Below are 18,222 nucleotides of genomic sequence, written 5' to 3' on the forward strand. Positions count from 1 at the left end.
TATCTCAAATGAATTAATTAGATTCATTTTAATCTATATTAATATAAAATTAATTAACTAAAATAAGTTAAAATATTCATTTAATTATAGTAAAATCTTACAGCAATTAAACAAAAAGTAATTTGTAAAGTGATCAACAATTTGAACCTAGACAGCGGTGTATAAATAGAAAAGCGAGACGAAATAGATCCTTCGCGATCCCAAAGCAAGAAAGAAGCAAGCAGACGGCAGCAGCAGCCATGGGTACCCTGAGCCTCTGGGCGGTGCTATGCGAATCCAAGAGAATCATAAACGCCCACTCTCGCCACTTTTTAGCCCTCTCCGTCATCTTCCTCCTCCCTCTCTCTTTCTCTCTCATCGTCTCCCCGACCCTCCTCCTTCTCTTTGACCCCTCTGCCACCAAATCCACCTCCTCCCGCCTCCACGTCCTCCTCCGCCTCACCACCACCACCTCCCACCACACCCACCACCAACCCCATCCCCAAGTCACCCTCACCTCCCTCCTCTTCCCCCTCTGTTTCTCCATCTTCCTCTTCCTCACCTCCATCGGCGCACTCTCCTCCATAACCCACAGCGTCCTCCACGGCTTCTTCGGCCGCCCCGTCAAGCTCCACTCCGCCCTCCTTTCAATCCTCTCCTCCTTCCTCCCTCTCCTGTCCACCCACTTCTTCTCCCATCTCCTCCTCCTCCTCCCCCTACTTCCCCTTCTCTTCATCCCACCCCCTTCTTCTTCCTCTCCTCTCATCCAAACCATCCTCTACTTCTTCCTTCTCATTCTCCTCACCATCCTCCTCGTCAACCTCCGCGTCTCATGGACCCTCGCCCCCGTCATCGCCGTCGCCGAATCCTCTTACGCCCTCCGCCCCCTCCGCCGTAGCGCCGCCCTCGTCAGAACCATGAAACCCCTCGCCGCCTCCACCATCCTCTTCTTCGGCCTCCTCGAGGGACTCTTGCTATGGAGCAGCTCCGTGCTCGTCACCAGCGGCGGCGTTGGCGCCTGGTGGAAGGACTGGGCCGTTGTGTTACAGATCGTGCTGACGTCAACGACTCTGATGGTGCTGATGCTTTACCACACGGCCGCAGACACCGTGCTGTACATGTACTGCAAGGCGGTGCACGGCGAGCTGGCGGTGGAGATCGCGGAGGAGTTCGCCAGGGAGTATGTTAGCCTCCCTTTCGATGAAGAGAAAGTACCTCATGTCGTCTCTGTTGTTCCTCGTGTTTCAGTTTAAATCACGTTTTGGTTTCGATGGCAACGAGGTTAGTTTGTAACATAACGACGCTATCATCATCACTATCTCTATGATCATGATATAGGGTTGAATTAATACTTACTAGCAATGACTTGCTTAAATGCTTATTATGAAATGTTATAGACTTTTGTGTATACTGTAAATTATTGAATGATTTGATATTTAGTTGTTCGTGTTGGAAATTGAAAGGAGAAAACAAAAATCTGAATCTTGTGGATACCAATCAATAGTTTTGTGAAATAAATTGCATGTCTTTGTTTCCTTTTTCGAATTAATACGAATACGATGATGCTGCTTCAATGGCTGAACCTGCGCGGTAACGCGTATCTTACGAGTGAATCTTCGAGTTGAGGGAGCCCAAAAGTAAGTAGCCCAAGCTTTAGAAGCGTTGAATCACCTATTTTTGCGACTTCCATTGATTTTTCTGTTATTGCTGTAGTAACTATTTATGTATTTGTAATTTTGTATTACGAAAAATGCTCGAAGTTATAAATTTGGTCAGAATTTGATGTGTAAACTAAAAACAATGCGTCGGCAATGAGCTATATCTTCTCATATTCGCATATAAATAGCGAGATAAGTCTCACTCTTTACTTTAGAAAAAAAAAACTAAAAAGAATGCGTCTTGATGAATAACGATTCGTTATTGGATATTGCACGCGCTAATTTGATTTAATATTTGTCAAATAAAGTAGATTTGGCCTGTAATTAATTACTTGTCTTCTGTGAATTCGAAAGGACTGTATATGAAATAGAATTATTGCAAGTTGATTTGTTATTCCCCTTTTCAAATGCTCGCAAAAATTCAGGAGAAATACATAAAATAAATTTTAACGAAAAAAGCAGAGTCAACAAATAAATATCCCTTTGTTTTGAGAGAAATCAAAGATGAGAGATACATCTCTAAATCATGAACACGATATTGAAGAGTCTAAGGACAATTGGTCATAACTCCTAAATCTAATACGAATATAGCCAGCTGAACTCTTGATAAATGCAACCTATTTGGCATTCTGCATTGTTTAGACACAAAAAAATGAAAAATGCACAAAAACAAAGCAAAGAAAAGCAGAGCACAAAACAAAGCATAAATAAAAATGCACTAGGATGCTAAACCTCACCAGTTACCGTTGTTAACCTACAACTTTGTACATTGGTTCCAAAAATATCTCCATCACGCTTGAATGCTTGATCCTCCCTCCAAAACTCAATAGAGGACATCATCTTAACATCAACAAGGTTCACAGCTAAGGAATGCTTAAGAAAATCCTATAGCTCACAAATCAAGGAATCAACAATTCCCCAACATAAGTCAAAATCAGATATTGTTAGAATTTTCTGCTATAAACCACGTTGGACGAAGATTTGTGCCTAAAAGCTCTCTCATCTTGATCAGGGTTGAAAAGAAGATTAGTCCAATTTGTGGATCTCTCAACAATTCTACTAGGAAGTTGATCGCTATCTTCCCCGCCTGAGGCTTCATACCCGTCGCTAGTTGACCTTGACAGTGGAATTCCGTTCAAATTTGCAACACTGCCACCAGCAGCCGAAGGACCAGCAAGCTGTCTAGCCTCTTCGATTCTTGACGAAGACACCCGGAAAGGGTGGATATCGGGAGACTCTATACTGCTTTCAGAAGAAGTCACAACATTCGCAGCTGAGCTTGACATTGCTTGACTCATATGAAATGCGCTGCGTGGTTCAAGTTGAAGAGGGGCTAAGCTAGACACTCCACTGAATCCTTTACCAATATTATTTGCAGAAACATTTGTCATGGAAGCCATAGCTATGTCAGCAGGAAGGAAACCCTGCTTGCTGGCAGCGCGCCGTTTGTTGTCGATTCTGGGGACTTGTCGACCCCGGCTACCAAAACTGCTCTCTGGCTCTAGTCTGAAAGCATCATTGTGTCTCACCACAGGCTTCAGAATTTTGGACCTTTTTCTTGCTTCAGCAGCAGCCTTGGAAACCTCTTCTGCATTTAATCGCGCCAATGTCCAAGGACTAATTTTGACTGCTCCAGGATTCTTTCTCTTAGATGGTTCTTCTCTAATACTCTTCTTTCCAAGTGAGCTTACGGAACCGGTTTCTGGTGGGATTACGTCAAACTGCAGCCAATGAAAGCAACATATGGTGCCATATAAGAAAATGGAACACAAAAGCACCAGGGATGTCATGTCTGACAAAGAAAGCACATTAATACCAAAAGCAAGTTGAATTTTTTTTTAAAAAAATGTTACCTGATCTTCAACGAACAGGCGTGGTGGTGTGCACCACGAACCACGCTGGAACGTAGTGAAGGAGCTCGCACTGCTGAATCCAGTAAGTGAGCTGACAGTTGACATTTGAGGACTTTGTTGACCACCAACTCCTTGCTGCTCCTGCTCTTGCTCCCTCAGAGCTATGATGTAATCATAAGTGCTGATTCCCTGAGTAACTCAGCAATAACCATAACATTTGGCACCAAAAACGTACACTTAATGAGAATTACTAGAAAGATGAACTTGCAGAGGATTCAGAAAAGGGTACACAAATATCAGAATATTTTCAATTGGCCTCCATCATTTTCTCTTTGCTTTCTTTTTTCCTCTTAATGCCTAATGTTTTACAAATGAAATAAAACATTGCACCAGATTAATGATGTAGCAAGCAACTGCCAAGTTACCTTTTCAACAAGGAGGATGTGAAAGAAGAAAAGCTGTGCAACAGGCAAGGTAGCAATCATAGCCAGAATGGTGCAAACAGACTGAAAACAAAAGAAATGAAATATATTCCGATTTCCGAACACGTAATAAAATAATATGTTATAGCAGTATAGTAGCCATGTACTAAGATAAGAGAAAGACAAGGCAGAATGCTTACCACCACAATGACAAAGGGAACAATAGAGAAACTACTTCCCAACTTGGAGGAGATGTCAGCAGAAAATTGCTTTCTCTCAACAAAACCATAGATAAGCACAAATATCCCAGTCAACCATTGAAGAATAAGCTGCAATCTCAAGCCCAAGATTTAAAAAACCATGTATAGACCTTTTAGTAGTTAATCTAAATTTAAATTAAATAGGAAATAAAAATGAATACTGGTGTTGCTCTTTAGTAGTTTGGCGCTTGGAAGGGAAATCAGAGAATCATGGAAAAGACACACAATATTTTGGGTAATACATGGGCCTGTTTAGTTTCTCTTTTTTTTTATGATAAAAAAGGGATTTTATAACTTTACAACAACAACAAAGCCTTATCCCACTAGATAGAGTCGGCTACATGGATCAAACGATGCCATTATGCCTTATCATGTATCATAACTTTGTGAAGGAAAAAGTAAAAATAGTTAAAATAGTATCATATTTTCTATTTCATTTACCATTTTCATATTATCCTTCACAAAATTCTGAAAATCGTAAACAGTAAAAATAAAAACAGAAAGCAAACAAGCCCAAGGATTTCCACAAAACAGAAGCATATTTGAATGGATGGGTAAAGAAGTTCTTCCTACATAGTTGAAGAGATTATGTAATGACTGGCAGGTTTGATCATGCGAATGATATGGTGGTAGGCATAGGTAGATATCTTGCTTACCAAGAGGATAGCAACAACCATGAGAGCAAAAAATTGCCGGTAGTTTCTTTTCCCTATACAATTGTTAAGCCACTGCAAAAACCAAGGAGCAAAAGTCCTTCAGATCTTGTCTTAAAATGGTTAGGAAATAAATGAGCAATCAGATTATTATATCATACTCTGCAATGATGATCGAAGTGATCTACACACTTGTCGCAAACTCTACAGTGCTTGCTGTACTTGAAGACCTACAACATTATGTTCTTCAATGGTATAAACTTTTTATATAATGCATAAGCATAATAAATTGTAACCAAAGATAATATGTTGAAAAATAGATTCCAAAAATGCATTTCTTCGTTGGAATGCTTATAATGTTTCTACCCACCTCAACTTCACACAAGCTGCAATAGAACATGCCATCTTCGCTTATTTGCTTATCACAAGATTCCTTGCTTGAGCTAGAGCAGCTGCAGACATATGCACAAGGAGAGCATACCAAGAGAAGACATGACGATGCATTCTTCTTCTCTACTGAATCAGAAGCATCTTTCATAGTTCCTTCTGTTCCAGGTGCCTCCTTGTCCACAGACATTGCTCCAACCGTTGAAGCATTTGCACCGTGTATCGAAGAGGTTGATTCTCCTCCTAATTTAGAATTCTTTGGTTCACTATGTTTCTCACTGTATGGGATTTTGAGATACTTCTTGGATTTGAAAACCCCTGGATCTGCTGGATCTGTTGCTGCACACCAAATGTACAATCCAAAGACACAAGTAATCTGCCAAAAGAGGTGAGCTAGAGATATCAACAGATGTACAGTCCAAAGACACAAGTAAATTTATGATTCTTTCCTAATAATTTTGTTACAGGCATGTACAAAATCACATCAAATAATTCAACAAAAAAAATATACATTTGAAAGTCATGTATAGATGTGGAAGCCAAAACAACTGTGAAAAGAGAAGGAAAGGAAAAATTTCAGAGCTTAGAAGTGCATATCAGCCTATGTGTGAACAGTCAAACATTTGTTATTCCACTGAAGAAGAAAAAACCTGACTAACTTAACAACACCAACTCTTTTCATATCCGGCTCACAATCAATATAAACAACTAAGCTACTAAGCCAGAGCAAATCCCAAATTCACAACAAAGACCTAAGAAACATTCCAGAAGCTTTATCATATATACTCTCTCCGTTATCAACTAAGTGCCCGCTTTAAATTTCTACTTGGAGTATGAAAACGATTGTAATGTATTGGAGTTTCAATATTTAGAAGTGAATTAACAAAATTACCTATTAGATTATTACAGTAATAATTCTCTCTCTAATTAGTTTATCCATTTATCTCTGTCACCACTTATTCCGAGATTGACTAAAGTAGTACTAATAGGGGTATGACTAAAACAAATAATAATCTTACAGTGATTTGCCAAGTAGACAGCTATTTGTGGAAAAAATAAAATTTTATAAATGGGCACTTATTTGAAAACAGAGGAAGTACTGAAATAACTCAAATGTATCAATTATTGTAGTACTACTAGCAAATTTGCCCCTATTTTGGAATTCTTCAAATTTGTTGTCTTCAACTTTAGAAGATGAAGTTAAGGAAACAGAACTCAAGAAATCACATAATGGAATAGAAGAAAATGCCACTCTCTTGTTTGGATGTATAATATCTTTTATGATGGAAAAGAATGGCAATGTATGAGATTTTTTAGTGTGTCGCTCCTTGACCTTCCAATTTGGAGGTTCTAAACTAAAAATAGGGATCTTGGATGGCAAGCAATAGACATTTTTTCGCTCCTTGACCACGGGACACTCCTCCCTCTAAAAATTCTTTCAAACAAGAAGGTTTACTTACATTTGTCCATTCCACCCTAAGCCACTCATCCCCTTTTTCATTAAACTATTAAAGATAGTGGTGAGGTGTGGTGGCAACTAGCAAGGTCATTACAGAAAACCAGCATCTGGAAGTATCCATTGGGAGGGGAAGGTGTCAAAGGGCATGCAGTAGCTGAGGGAAGCCGGCCCTCGGTCTCATAGGCACATGGTTTCTTTCTGAACCCCCAATCAGTGTGTCAGCCATCAGAGAAGGGCAAGCCAGTGTCCCTCCGTGGATCCAACCAACCCCCCCCCCCTCCTCTTCACAAAAAAAAAAAACCATAAAGGCTCCCAAATGGTGGTATCAACCCTTGTCACTACCTACTACACCATTAATGACACTCCCTTTAGAAGCACACTTTCTCTAAAACCTCAAGCCACATTACTATCTAAACTGAGTGGTAAATTATGAGAAGGAATCAGGGTCAGAAACACAAATGAAATCAAACACTTGAATGTAAAATAAAATTAAAAAAAAAAAGCATAGATCTCATTCCTTTTCAAAACACCAAAAAAAAAAAAAAAATTCAAAGATGGGTTACCAGCGGCGTGTAGAGTCCCATGACAGCATACTGATACATCTTCTTACCAACAAAAGGAGCGAAGAAGACATAGAAGGCAAACCCCAGAGACAAATACACTGCAATAGCCACCACCTACACAAGCATTTTACCAGGAAATAAATTAAATTGAAGGAAAAAACAACACTCAAAAGAAGCGAAAGAAAAAAAGAAATGAACCTTAAAATTGACACCTACCTGGAGTGGATGATAAGGTAACTGCCATCCATGCTTCCTCATATTTTACAAGTTGAAATGCAAACGTTTCTGAAGAAGCAGAACCAAAAAGGCATACAAAAGCAATGCAGAAGAGAACACTAATCAGAGAACACAACCACTGCTTTTTGCTGCTTTTTTCACAACACTCAACACTGTTATCTCATTTTCTTCTTTTGTTACAATGGGATAAATGGGGTGGGAAAAAAATCCCAGATTTAAGTTAACCAAACACGAAAGAAAGCAGCTTGGAATGACATATTGAGATGGAACCAAAACAAAAGGATGAGAATTGAGGTGGTGGTAGTTGTGGTGGTGGGTGTGAAGAAACAAGTAATGAGAGGTTTTGTGTGGTTCAGTGCTTGACGAGAAAGCAAACCCCAGATTATGAAATAGGTAGAGAAATAATCTTTCCTGGATAATGATTCTTGGGTTGTGTGTGAGATGTTTTTTTTTTTTTCTTTTTCTCTTTTTTTTTTATGTGGTGGGTGCAGACACTTTATTTGTAGTTGTTCTTGAAGACTCAAGAGTCAAGAGATCTGTGACTACTGTGGCGTATGTTCTCTTTCTCTCTCTGTCTTTCTCTTTCCATGCTCATAATTACATTGGGGCACACCTTTTCACTTTTTGGGTTTCTCTCCTTCTGTATATGTATGTTTGTGGTGCGTTTCTGTTTGGAAAAAAAAAAAGATTTTTTACTGTTTCATGGAGTAACGTGCTATATTAATAAGAGTATTTAATAATCATGCTATCTTTTAAGTTTTATCTATAAAATTATCATGTAAATCTTATTTTAATATATAAACTCATATTTATTTACTACTGTATTGTATTATTTAGTGTGATATTTAAATGGAGATAATTTAACAGAGTAGTTGTGTTATTGAGTAGGGGTAAGGCTATTCCGGCAGCTGCAACCTGCTAGTGTTACCTTTTTAAGGAGAAGTGGGACAAATCATGTTTCGGTGTTTGTATGTATGTATGTATGTATGTGCCAGCAAGCATGACTTTGTTTCAATTTAAAGCCATCTCTCTCATATTTAATCTCTCAGTACTCTATCATTCTCTATTAATTACTCATTACTGCTCAACTGGTAATTTAGTCATAAAACTAGTTATTATTTAGTCAAACAAATATAAAAAAAAATCATATTAATTAAGTGGACTAACTATTTATTAAATACCATAAAAATTTATAATTAACAAATACAATTAATGGTTAATGAGTAATAGCTCAAATGGTATAGTCTCTTCATACTCAATTAAGAGGTTGTGGGTTCGAGTCTCCTATCTTTAGTTAAAAGAAAAAAAAAAAAAACAAATACAATTAATGTTTCTTAACTTAGCAAAACTTTAGTTTTAATTAAATTATGGATTTAACTATTTTATATCTTAAGAGTATATGTTAAGATTATAAATCAAAAATTTTTTTATTAAAAATATAAAAATATTAAATTTTTAATATATTTATTAATTTATTTTATATTCATTAAAAATAACATCTAAAATATCTACTAATAATAATTTTATTATGTATTTTTTGGATATATATTAACTAAATTCTTAAATTATATATGGATTTAACGTGTGTTTTTAGAACATAAAATAAGTTCACTGCTATTAAAAAATTTTAAATTTTTTATTTTAATAAATACAAAATAAATATATTAAAAACTTAAATTTTTATATTTCTAATAAAAAAATTCAGTTTGTAATTTTAATATGTACCTTGCAGCATCACAACATTGATCAACCCATTATGTATATACTTAGCGACACAGTTAATGTAACCAATACACTCGTAGTTATAAACATTCTCAACCTTATTAAATGAGAAGTTGACTCCAAGTTAAAGCAAAGAAAAGACTAAAATTTGAGGTAGAAGACAAATAACTTAAAGACAGAGTATTGGGAGGCCAACTTCACGTTTTTTTTTTTTTTTTTATTAGAAAAAATTTTACTCAACTGAAATGCTAAAATAATACTTCTCTCTTCTTTATTTATAAAATGTATATTTTTTTTTATAATTATTAAAAAATCTCTTCTTTAATCTATTTTAAATTTTTTGTATTAATTAATATTAACTTTATCTATTTTTCAAGAAAAAATAAATTATTTTTTACAAAAATACTCCTTAAAAAAAATTTTTTTGTCACTCAATTTTTTACTAAAATTCCTTTTAAATTATTTTTTATTGATCAAATTGTATTTTTATCAAAATATTTTTAAAAATTTAATAATTAAATTATTTTTTTAAGATATCCTTTAATAATTTTTTAATTATTAAATTGTGATTTTATCAAAAATTTTGTTAACAATTATTTTTATATTTTACTATTAATTTTCTGATATCAATATATATTATTTTAATATTAAATAAAAAAATCTTACCACTATTAATATGTATAACAATTAATATATATTGATATCAGAAAATAATCTTATCAATATTTTTTATTTAATATTAAAATAATATATATTGATATCAAAAAATTAATAATAAAATATAACTATAATTGTTAACGAAAATTTTGGTAAAATTATAATTTAATAATTAAAAAATTATTAAAGGGTATCTTAGAAAAAATAATTTAATCAATAAAAAGTAATTTATTAAAGGATATTTTGGTAACAAAAATTTAATGACAAAAAAATCAATTTTTTACTAAAGAGTATTTTTATAAAAAATGATTTCGTTTTTTCTTGAAAAATGAATAAAGTTAACATTAGTTAACACAAAAAATTTAAATGGATTATTGAGAAAAATTTTTAAAAGTTATAAGGGAGGGGAATATACATTTTACAAATAGAAAGAAAAAAAGTATCATTTTAGCATATTTCAGAAGAGAGGAGTAAAATTTTTTCTTGTTCTTATCATTATTATTATTATTATTATTGTTGTTGTTGTTGTTGTTGTTGTTGTTGTTGTTTAGTTAATTTATATTCTAAAAACACAAGTTAAATTATTAATTAATAAATTTATTATAAAAAATTGTGTAAACTTTAGTTTTAAATCCAATTATTGTGTATTAAACAAAATACAATATTTAAATTTTTTTACTAATAATAATTTTAACTTGTATTTTAAGAATATATGGTAGTTAAATCTATTATTATTATTATTATTATTATTATTATTATTATTAAATTTTATTTTTTATACAATATAAAATTCAATCATGTATTATGATATCAGTAAAAAAAATTCATTTTTAGGTCTATTATTTAAAGAATCATCCAAACACATTAATTTAATTAAATAATTATACACTATCAATACATCAAAATTAAATTATTATTATGTCTTAATAATATATTTTAAGAGTATTATAAAAGATATTTCATTAAAATGATAATTAAAAAGATACATTTAATTTATATTTGTAGTATATGAAATAATAAAAAATTTAAAAAGTATATTATTATACTCTTAAAATATACTATTAAGACATATTTTAACTATTATTATTATTATTAATTATATTTTCTACTTGTAATCGCAAAATTTAATTGGCTTCTGATCTTCCAAAGACTATAATTGAGATCCAAACTCACAACAATATATAAAGCCTTTTTTATAATTTGCATCCCTCAATTAATCTAATTATTGTTGTAGATATCCAAAAAAAATAATAATAATAGTTTTACTTATTTTCTTTAAAGTAGTGATTAATTTTTCTTTTTTTTAGATTAAGACAGAATGAGCTAAACAACATTTTGTCATCCCTTTGCACCAAAAATAAATAAATAAAGTGAGTAAAATATCTTTCCTTTAAAAAATGACACCAAGCAAACCAAATATTATAATTCCCTTTTTTTCCATATTAATGTTATTTATTCTAGTTTTAAATGGTTGAATTTTTTATTTAAATTAAATAAATATAATATTTACGAAAATAAATAAACAGTGAAGTAATTACAAAAATACATCTTCGGTCATATTTTAGATGTTGAAGGTATTTTTAAAAAATGAGCATATTTCGAATGCACAGACCCGTTCTGTGATACCGTGACTACGTATCATATCTCGAATGCACCCATGATATAAATATGCGCTGATATCGGACACTGAGCATCCAAGATACGCGCGTTTCATGATGGGATCTCAACATTTGAGATAAGAACGATTGCGTATATAAATCACAGCACCCGAGAATAACGTGCATTACAACTCTTTATTCCATTTTTTTGAGCTTTTGGACGTGTGAAATTGAGTTCCTTCAGAAAATATGGCCCCCTCAACAATATGTCCGCGAATAAGACATCAATAGACTGAATGATACTTGGCACGTAATTGAAGCGTTAGACTTTGAAGTTAGTAGTTTAACATTTTTTATTGTTAGTTAATAATAAGTTTAGATGTTTAGTCTTTAGTGACTTAGTTAGTGGAGTAGGTATTGTGAGTTGCTGAAGTTAGAAGAGTTACATTAGTTTGTTTGGTCTACTTAGGATCGTTGTATACTTTGTATAATTAATTATAATTGTTTAAATTAAATAAATAAAATAGGTACCTAATTGTGAGTTAAACTAAAGAAATAAAATAAGTAATTCTCATTGAACCTATTAGTACAATAAATAGATATTTGTTACATTTAATGTAAATGCTTATCTAGGTGGATTATACGTTTTAGTAATGTTTAACAAAAATTAATGATTTAGAAGTAATTAATATGCGCTAGTAAGTATTTTGGGAATTATAGAAATCACGGTTATTATTTCATGCCGTGTGACCCTAGGTCTCCCGCTGTCATCATCTTGTTGCCCTATATAAGGGAGGCGGAATTTGGACATATAGTAGAGTTGAAAGATTTTATATTTGACAATTCATTGATATCTGCATTTGTCGAGCTGTAGAGGCCGAAGACCCACATGTTCCACCTACCTTCTGTGGGGTGAGGCCAACATTACGCTCCAAGATGTTGCCTACCACATTGGACTGCGCACTGCTAGTGAGCCTGTTAAGAGTTGTACCAAAGACTTCCAACAGTGGTATGGACACCCAACATGGAAGTGGGTTGAAGATTTACTAGAGGCCAGGCCGCCACCACAACCGGAAGGAGGGAAGCAGGTTTTTATTGGGTCAAGATGACATGGCTCATGGACCGGGTGGCACACACTCCTGATGGGGCAGTCCCAGATACACTCCGTCCGTATGTTCAATGCTAGTTGATGATGCTGATTGGGGTGTTTCTGTTTACGGACAAGTCGGCTACACTTGTCCCTTAGAGATGGTTGTCGCTGCTGGAAGATTTCGATCGTTGCAGTCGGTTGTCATAGGGATCTGCACTGCTCTGTCATACCTACTACTCATTGTGCATCGCGGTATCGTGTGATGTGATGGACACTGCGGGGTGTACGCCGCTTCTTGTATGGTGGATCTACCATAGGTTCCCGTCTTTTAGTCTGACGGGTTACGACGTCGTCAGGTTTCCACTTCCTTCCAGGTACGCATATATTGGAAGCTGCGTTTATCTCGGATGCTAAAACCCCATTACAAAACATGCATATCTCAGATATTTAATGTCCAATATCAGCGCATGTTTATATCACGGGTGTATGTGAGATATGATTCGCAGTCACTGTATCATAAAACGGAGTCTGTGCATTCGAAATATGCTCATATTTTAAAAACACCCTCAACATCTGAGATATGACCAAAGATGCATTTTTATAGTCACTTCATCGTTTATTTATTTTCATAAATATTATATTTATTTAATTTAAATGAAAAAAATCCTAAATTATTGATTTAACTTAAACACGTTTCGTAGCATATATATTATCCAAAAAATAAAAGTGATGAACACTATTCGATCAAATATAATTGTAAGAATAAAGAGTAACAGAAATAATACATATATAGGGAAATAATAAACAAATAATGCAGTTATAATTAGAGCTCATCATTAGAAGTTATATTTAAAAAAAAAACAGTTTTATCAATTTGTTGGTTCAATATTTTTTTTGGTGATTGAATATAACACAAAGAAAAAGGATTTAAGAGAAAGAGTAGCACTCCTCTTTAATAATGTCTAAATTATTAGGGGGTAGTAACCACTTTAGATACACCTGCTTGTTTAAAGCAGCAGTCTTAGCCATTAAATTAGTCGCTCTGTTTGCTGTGCACTGGATGAGCACTAAAGTAGCTGTCCAATTACGCTGAAACATCTCTTTGATTTTGTCAAGTAGATCAGAGTCATTCCTAATCATGCTAGTTATGCCTCGCGAAACAAGAAGAAACGCATCAAGATTATCAGTTTCACATATGACATTTTTGCACTCACAATCTCAAGCCATAACAAGGCCTCTCCAGATAGCATGAAACTCACAACAGAGAACACTAGAAAGAGGCATACTGACAGAACAACCTTTCATTCAAATTCTCATGCTGTCTCTAATAATACATCTAAAGCCAGCTAATTGCTTATTTTCAACCATAATATTAAGTATATATAAAAAAATAAGCTTTTCAATCATAGAAAATATAGGTTAAAATATAAAATATATATTAAAATAATTTAACTAATATATATATATATATATATATATATATATATATAAATAAATATATATAATAATTAATTTAATAGTTAACATTTAATATATACATAATATTTTTGTATAATTCTTTTGTGTCGGTTTCTTTTTACTTCACTGTTCTAGGTTAGTTTTTTTTAAAATAGATAAACATGATAAAATTATGAAAGATTAGGAGAAGAATAGATGAAGAAATTTTATTGATTGTTGATTGATTCAATTGAATTGTAAACTATGAGGGTAAAATTAAATATATATAGAGCATTGTCCTATGAAAGATAAAAACAAATAAAGATAAGATAAGAACAACTAAAGATAAGATAAAGAAAAGATGAGATAAGATAATAAAGACTAAAATTGTAATTGAATTTATATATTCTGTTGGACTGAATTTGTGGGCCACGAGACTTCTTTATTGTTGTCATGGGTTAAGGTGGAAGAGTAGTTGCATATGCCCCCGCAAGCTGGTAGATGGAAAATGTCAATAATTCATAGCTTAGATAAGTTCCGATGAAATTGTTGAGCGTCTGACGTGGTGACGCGGAGGAAGATACGTGCGGCGGAGCTTGAGCTGCCGGCGGCAAAAATATAAAAGGAGATGCTGTGCTTGAGCAGCGGTCTTCAAAAAATGCGTGCGACGGAACTTGAGCTGCCGGCGGCAAAAATATAAAAGAAGATGCTGTGCTGGAGCAGCGATCTTCAAAAAATGCGTGCGGCGGAACTTGAGCTGCCGGTGGCAAAAATATAAAAGGAGATGTTGTGCTTGAGCAGCGATCTTCAAAAAAAATGAAAAAATAAGCGCGTAGAGCGCAATAAGATTGATCTTTAGAGGGCGTGTATGGCGCAATAAGAGTGGTCTTCAGAGGGCGCATAGAGCGCAATAAAAGAGGACCCGTAGAGTGCAATAAGAGAGGACGCGTAGAGCGCGATAAGAAAGAGGGCGCATAGAGCGCGATGAGAATGCAGATGGAACTGCTAAAACAGAATGCATATTAAACTGCTGAAACAAAATGCAGACGGAACTGCCAGAAAAAGACGCAGATGAAACTGTCGGAAGAAGGCGCAGACAGGTCATAGTAACTATTCCATGAATGATAGTTATTTCCTGTTAGAACAGGGATAACCAAGATTGATGTTGGATTTTTACTTGGATGGATGTAATAGAGATTGGTTAAATTTTGAGCTAAATTAGAAGATTGATTATTCATTGTGGGAGGAGGTTGAAAAAGAAGTAGAGTGGTTTTTTACCAGGAAGATGATAGCTTATATATCCTTTTCAAGGAGGATACCAAGGCAAGGCTCTGATACCATGATAAAATTGTGAAAGAATAGGAAAAAAATAGATGAAGAAATTTTATTGATTGTTGATTGATTAAATTGAATTGTAAATTATGAGGGTAAAACTAAAGAAAATATAAAAAAAAAAAAAGATAAGATAAGATAATAAAGACTAAAATTGTAATTGAATTTATGTATTCTGTTGGGCTGAATTTGTGGGCTACGAGACTTCTTTATTATTGTCATGGGCTAAGGTGGAAGGGCTTTTTTACCTAAATGCGCGTGTAAAATACTTTAATTCCCAAAATGCGCATGGTTTGAAATTTTTCTAAAAATACGCACTGCCAACTCGCAAGGATCACACACGAAATGGAAAAAGGAGGCATATCATGGGGGTGTCCGCGAAATGGGTTCTGGCGACTGACACAAACTATTTCATTTGGATCAGCCACGAAATGGATCATCTCAGCCATGACACACACGAAATGCTTCATTTCACCTATGGCACACACGAAATGGCCCATATCACATATGACAGCCACGAATTGGGCAAGTTATGGGAGGCACACACGAAATGGCACTCCTCACGTGTGGCAGACACGAAATGGTTAGGCGGTCAGTGAAGGCAGCAACTCCCAGTGTTACAGTTTCCGTACGAGCATGCATTGGATTGATTGGGAGGCAATTTATTGTACTCTTGTGAGTGAAGCAATATAAAAAGGAGTGAAGGGAGGGGACCAATTCGAAGGTTAAACAACAGAAGAGAAGTAGTGGGGTGTAGGGGATAGTTGTGTTTGTTGGTGGGGTGAACAAAAGTTTTTGTACTGGAGGAATATTTTTTAATTCATAAAAATGAGTAGAAATGGAATTAATGTGGAAGAAAATCTTAATAGGTTGAATGAATTTCACATTTCTGCTCATTTACATGTGAAGGTGAGTTTTTTTTTATAAATAAATAAAAATTTGTTAATGATTAAAAAAATTGTTGTAAACTGAATAATTGTGTTTTGATGTATTAAAATTTCAGCCGGCACGTGTGTTGACTTCGCATGGCACACTAGTCGATGTTTTCTCTGTAGACGAAGCAGATCCGAGTATGGAGATTAAGAGGCAGATGCTTGAGCCATATCTAAGAAGACCCGGCTTTTATTATGCGTCTTTGATAAAGCGTTTTGAGTACGACAACCCATTGATTAGCGCTCTTGTGAAAAGATGGCGTCTTGAGACCCATACATTCCACCTCCCATGGGGTGAGTATACTGTCACTTTAGAGGATGTTGCCATGCAGGTAGGGTTACCAATCGACGGTGAGCCGGTGAGCAGCACTCTAAGGTCATGGAGTAAGTTCCACCAGAGGGATATTTGGCAATGGTGTGAGGAACTTCTCGGTGAAATTCCTTATAGACATGTTAGGACCACGAAGTATAACATAAAATTGAAGTGGCTCAGGAGTAGACTACAATAGATGCCTCTTGACTCTCTCGAGGAGGCCCTCGCACGATATATACGTTGTTACATTATGTATTTATTGGGTGGCGTTTTACTTTCTGACAAAGCGAATAACACGGTTCACATACGTTATCTTCCTCTCCTGGCCAACTATGACACCATTAGTACATATAGTTGGGGCAGTGCCGCGCTCTGTTGGTTGTATAGAGGCATGTGCCTAACGACTGATTATAACATCGAGGGAATGTCCGACTGTCATACATTGCTGATGTCTTGGATATACTTCAGGCTTCCTTTCTGGGCACCGGACATGAGGAGCCCTTACATGTTTCCATTAGCTACATCGTAATATATTAAGTTACATATCTTCTGTATTTATGACTTGTGTTGTTATTTCATTTGCATTTTTATTTAAATGTGGTTATGATGATGGTGTTCTTTCATAGGTGGGCGGGCAAGAGAGGAAAGAATGACTACGCCGAGCAACGCTTACAAAGGCACCGTCTGAGGTTGGACAATTTGAAGGTGGACGAGGTAATTATTCTTGTTGTATGTTCTAGCATGAATTTGTTGTCCCTGAAAGTTCGTCTACCTGTGTAAATGACACTTGGCTTTGGTAGTTTGTGTGGATGCCGTACAGGGATGCATGTATTCTCTCGAGGGTGCCTGCTGAATTTCTTGGAGCTCCACATGGGGATTTCTATACGGCGGTCGTGCCACTGATTTTGTTCCGCTGGATCGAGATTGTGAACATCGATAGAGTCATGCGGCAATTTGGCGGCAAACAAGGTCCACTGAACCCTCCGTTAAATATAGACACCTTCCATCGCCAATCGGCGCGCAACGAAGATGGATGGTGGCCCATCCGCTTGCAGACATGGGTTGAAGTGTTGGCAAACCGACGGACTGTATCATATCGGCTACATATTGATAGGGCAGATACCTTGCAGCCCAGTCGTGATTATTATAGGTGGTATTGCTCGAGGACAAAGAGGTTTTTGTCATCCTCGGATGCCTTCCACGATCCCCGAGGAGATGACATTCTGCGAGGTGCCCCGACAGAGTACGGTAGAGGCCCAGTTGTTCAGCTACCAGCAGTTCCACAGGACAGGAGACGCCATCGTGCACGCCGTAGAAGACATCAAGCTGTCGAAGATGAGGAGATGCAGGTCCCAGACTTTCCAGCACAGGATCCACCTCAGGTTAATGCTTGGGATCAGCCAGAACGTCCACCGGCGGAGATGCATTTGCCAGGAGATGTTTACTGCCCGCAACCGTTCGTCGCAGATGACCCCTTTCAGTCATCCACAGTCTATCAGTATATGCCTTATAATAGTACATACGAGGAGGGTGGTTCATCGCAGGGGGCGGTACACAGGACCTGATTGACTATATGGATCGAGTTGGTTGGACAAACTTTTCATCTTTATTTGATGGCTTAGATCAATTCATTCCTACGCAAGCATCACCACACACACCCACCGATTTAG

The 18,222-nt window shown here is 35.5% G+C and overlaps 2 protein-coding genes across 2 annotated transcripts; one reads left to right on the plus strand and one right to left on the minus strand.

Annotated features, from left to right (window-relative positions):
* Nucleotides 1-180: 180 nt before the first annotated feature.
* LOC107631848 (uncharacterized) lies at nucleotides 181-1,497 on the plus strand. Its single transcript, XM_016335418.3, has one exon. The coding sequence runs from the start codon at nucleotides 240-242 to the stop codon at nucleotides 1,230-1,232; it is 993 nt and encodes a 330-aa protein (XP_016190904.2). The 5' UTR covers nucleotides 181-239; the 3' UTR covers nucleotides 1,233-1,497.
* A 604-nt stretch (nucleotides 1,498-2,101) lies between these two features.
* On the minus strand, nucleotides 2,102-8,101 carry LOC107631849 (putative protein S-acyltransferase 22). The gene is made up of 9 exons (XM_016335419.3): nucleotides 7,451-8,101; nucleotides 7,235-7,348; nucleotides 5,196-5,588; nucleotides 4,987-5,055; nucleotides 4,829-4,900; nucleotides 4,113-4,241; nucleotides 3,916-3,996; nucleotides 3,491-3,679; nucleotides 2,102-3,358 (listed from the first exon to the last, which is right to left on the minus strand). Exons 1-9 carry the CDS (start codon nucleotides 7,490-7,492, stop codon nucleotides 2,582-2,584), a joined length of 1,866 nt encoding a protein of 621 aa, XP_016190905.3. The 5' UTR covers nucleotides 7,493-8,101; the 3' UTR covers nucleotides 2,102-2,581.
* Nucleotides 8,102-18,222: the final 10,121 nt, after the last annotated feature.

The sequence above is a fragment of the Arachis ipaensis genome, chromosome B3 (genome assembly GCF_059453495.1).
Source record: "Arachis ipaensis isolate K30076 ecotype BB chromosome B3, ASM5945349v1, whole genome shotgun sequence".
Classification (NCBI taxonomy): Eukaryota; Viridiplantae; Streptophyta; class Magnoliopsida; order Fabales; family Fabaceae; genus Arachis; species Arachis ipaensis.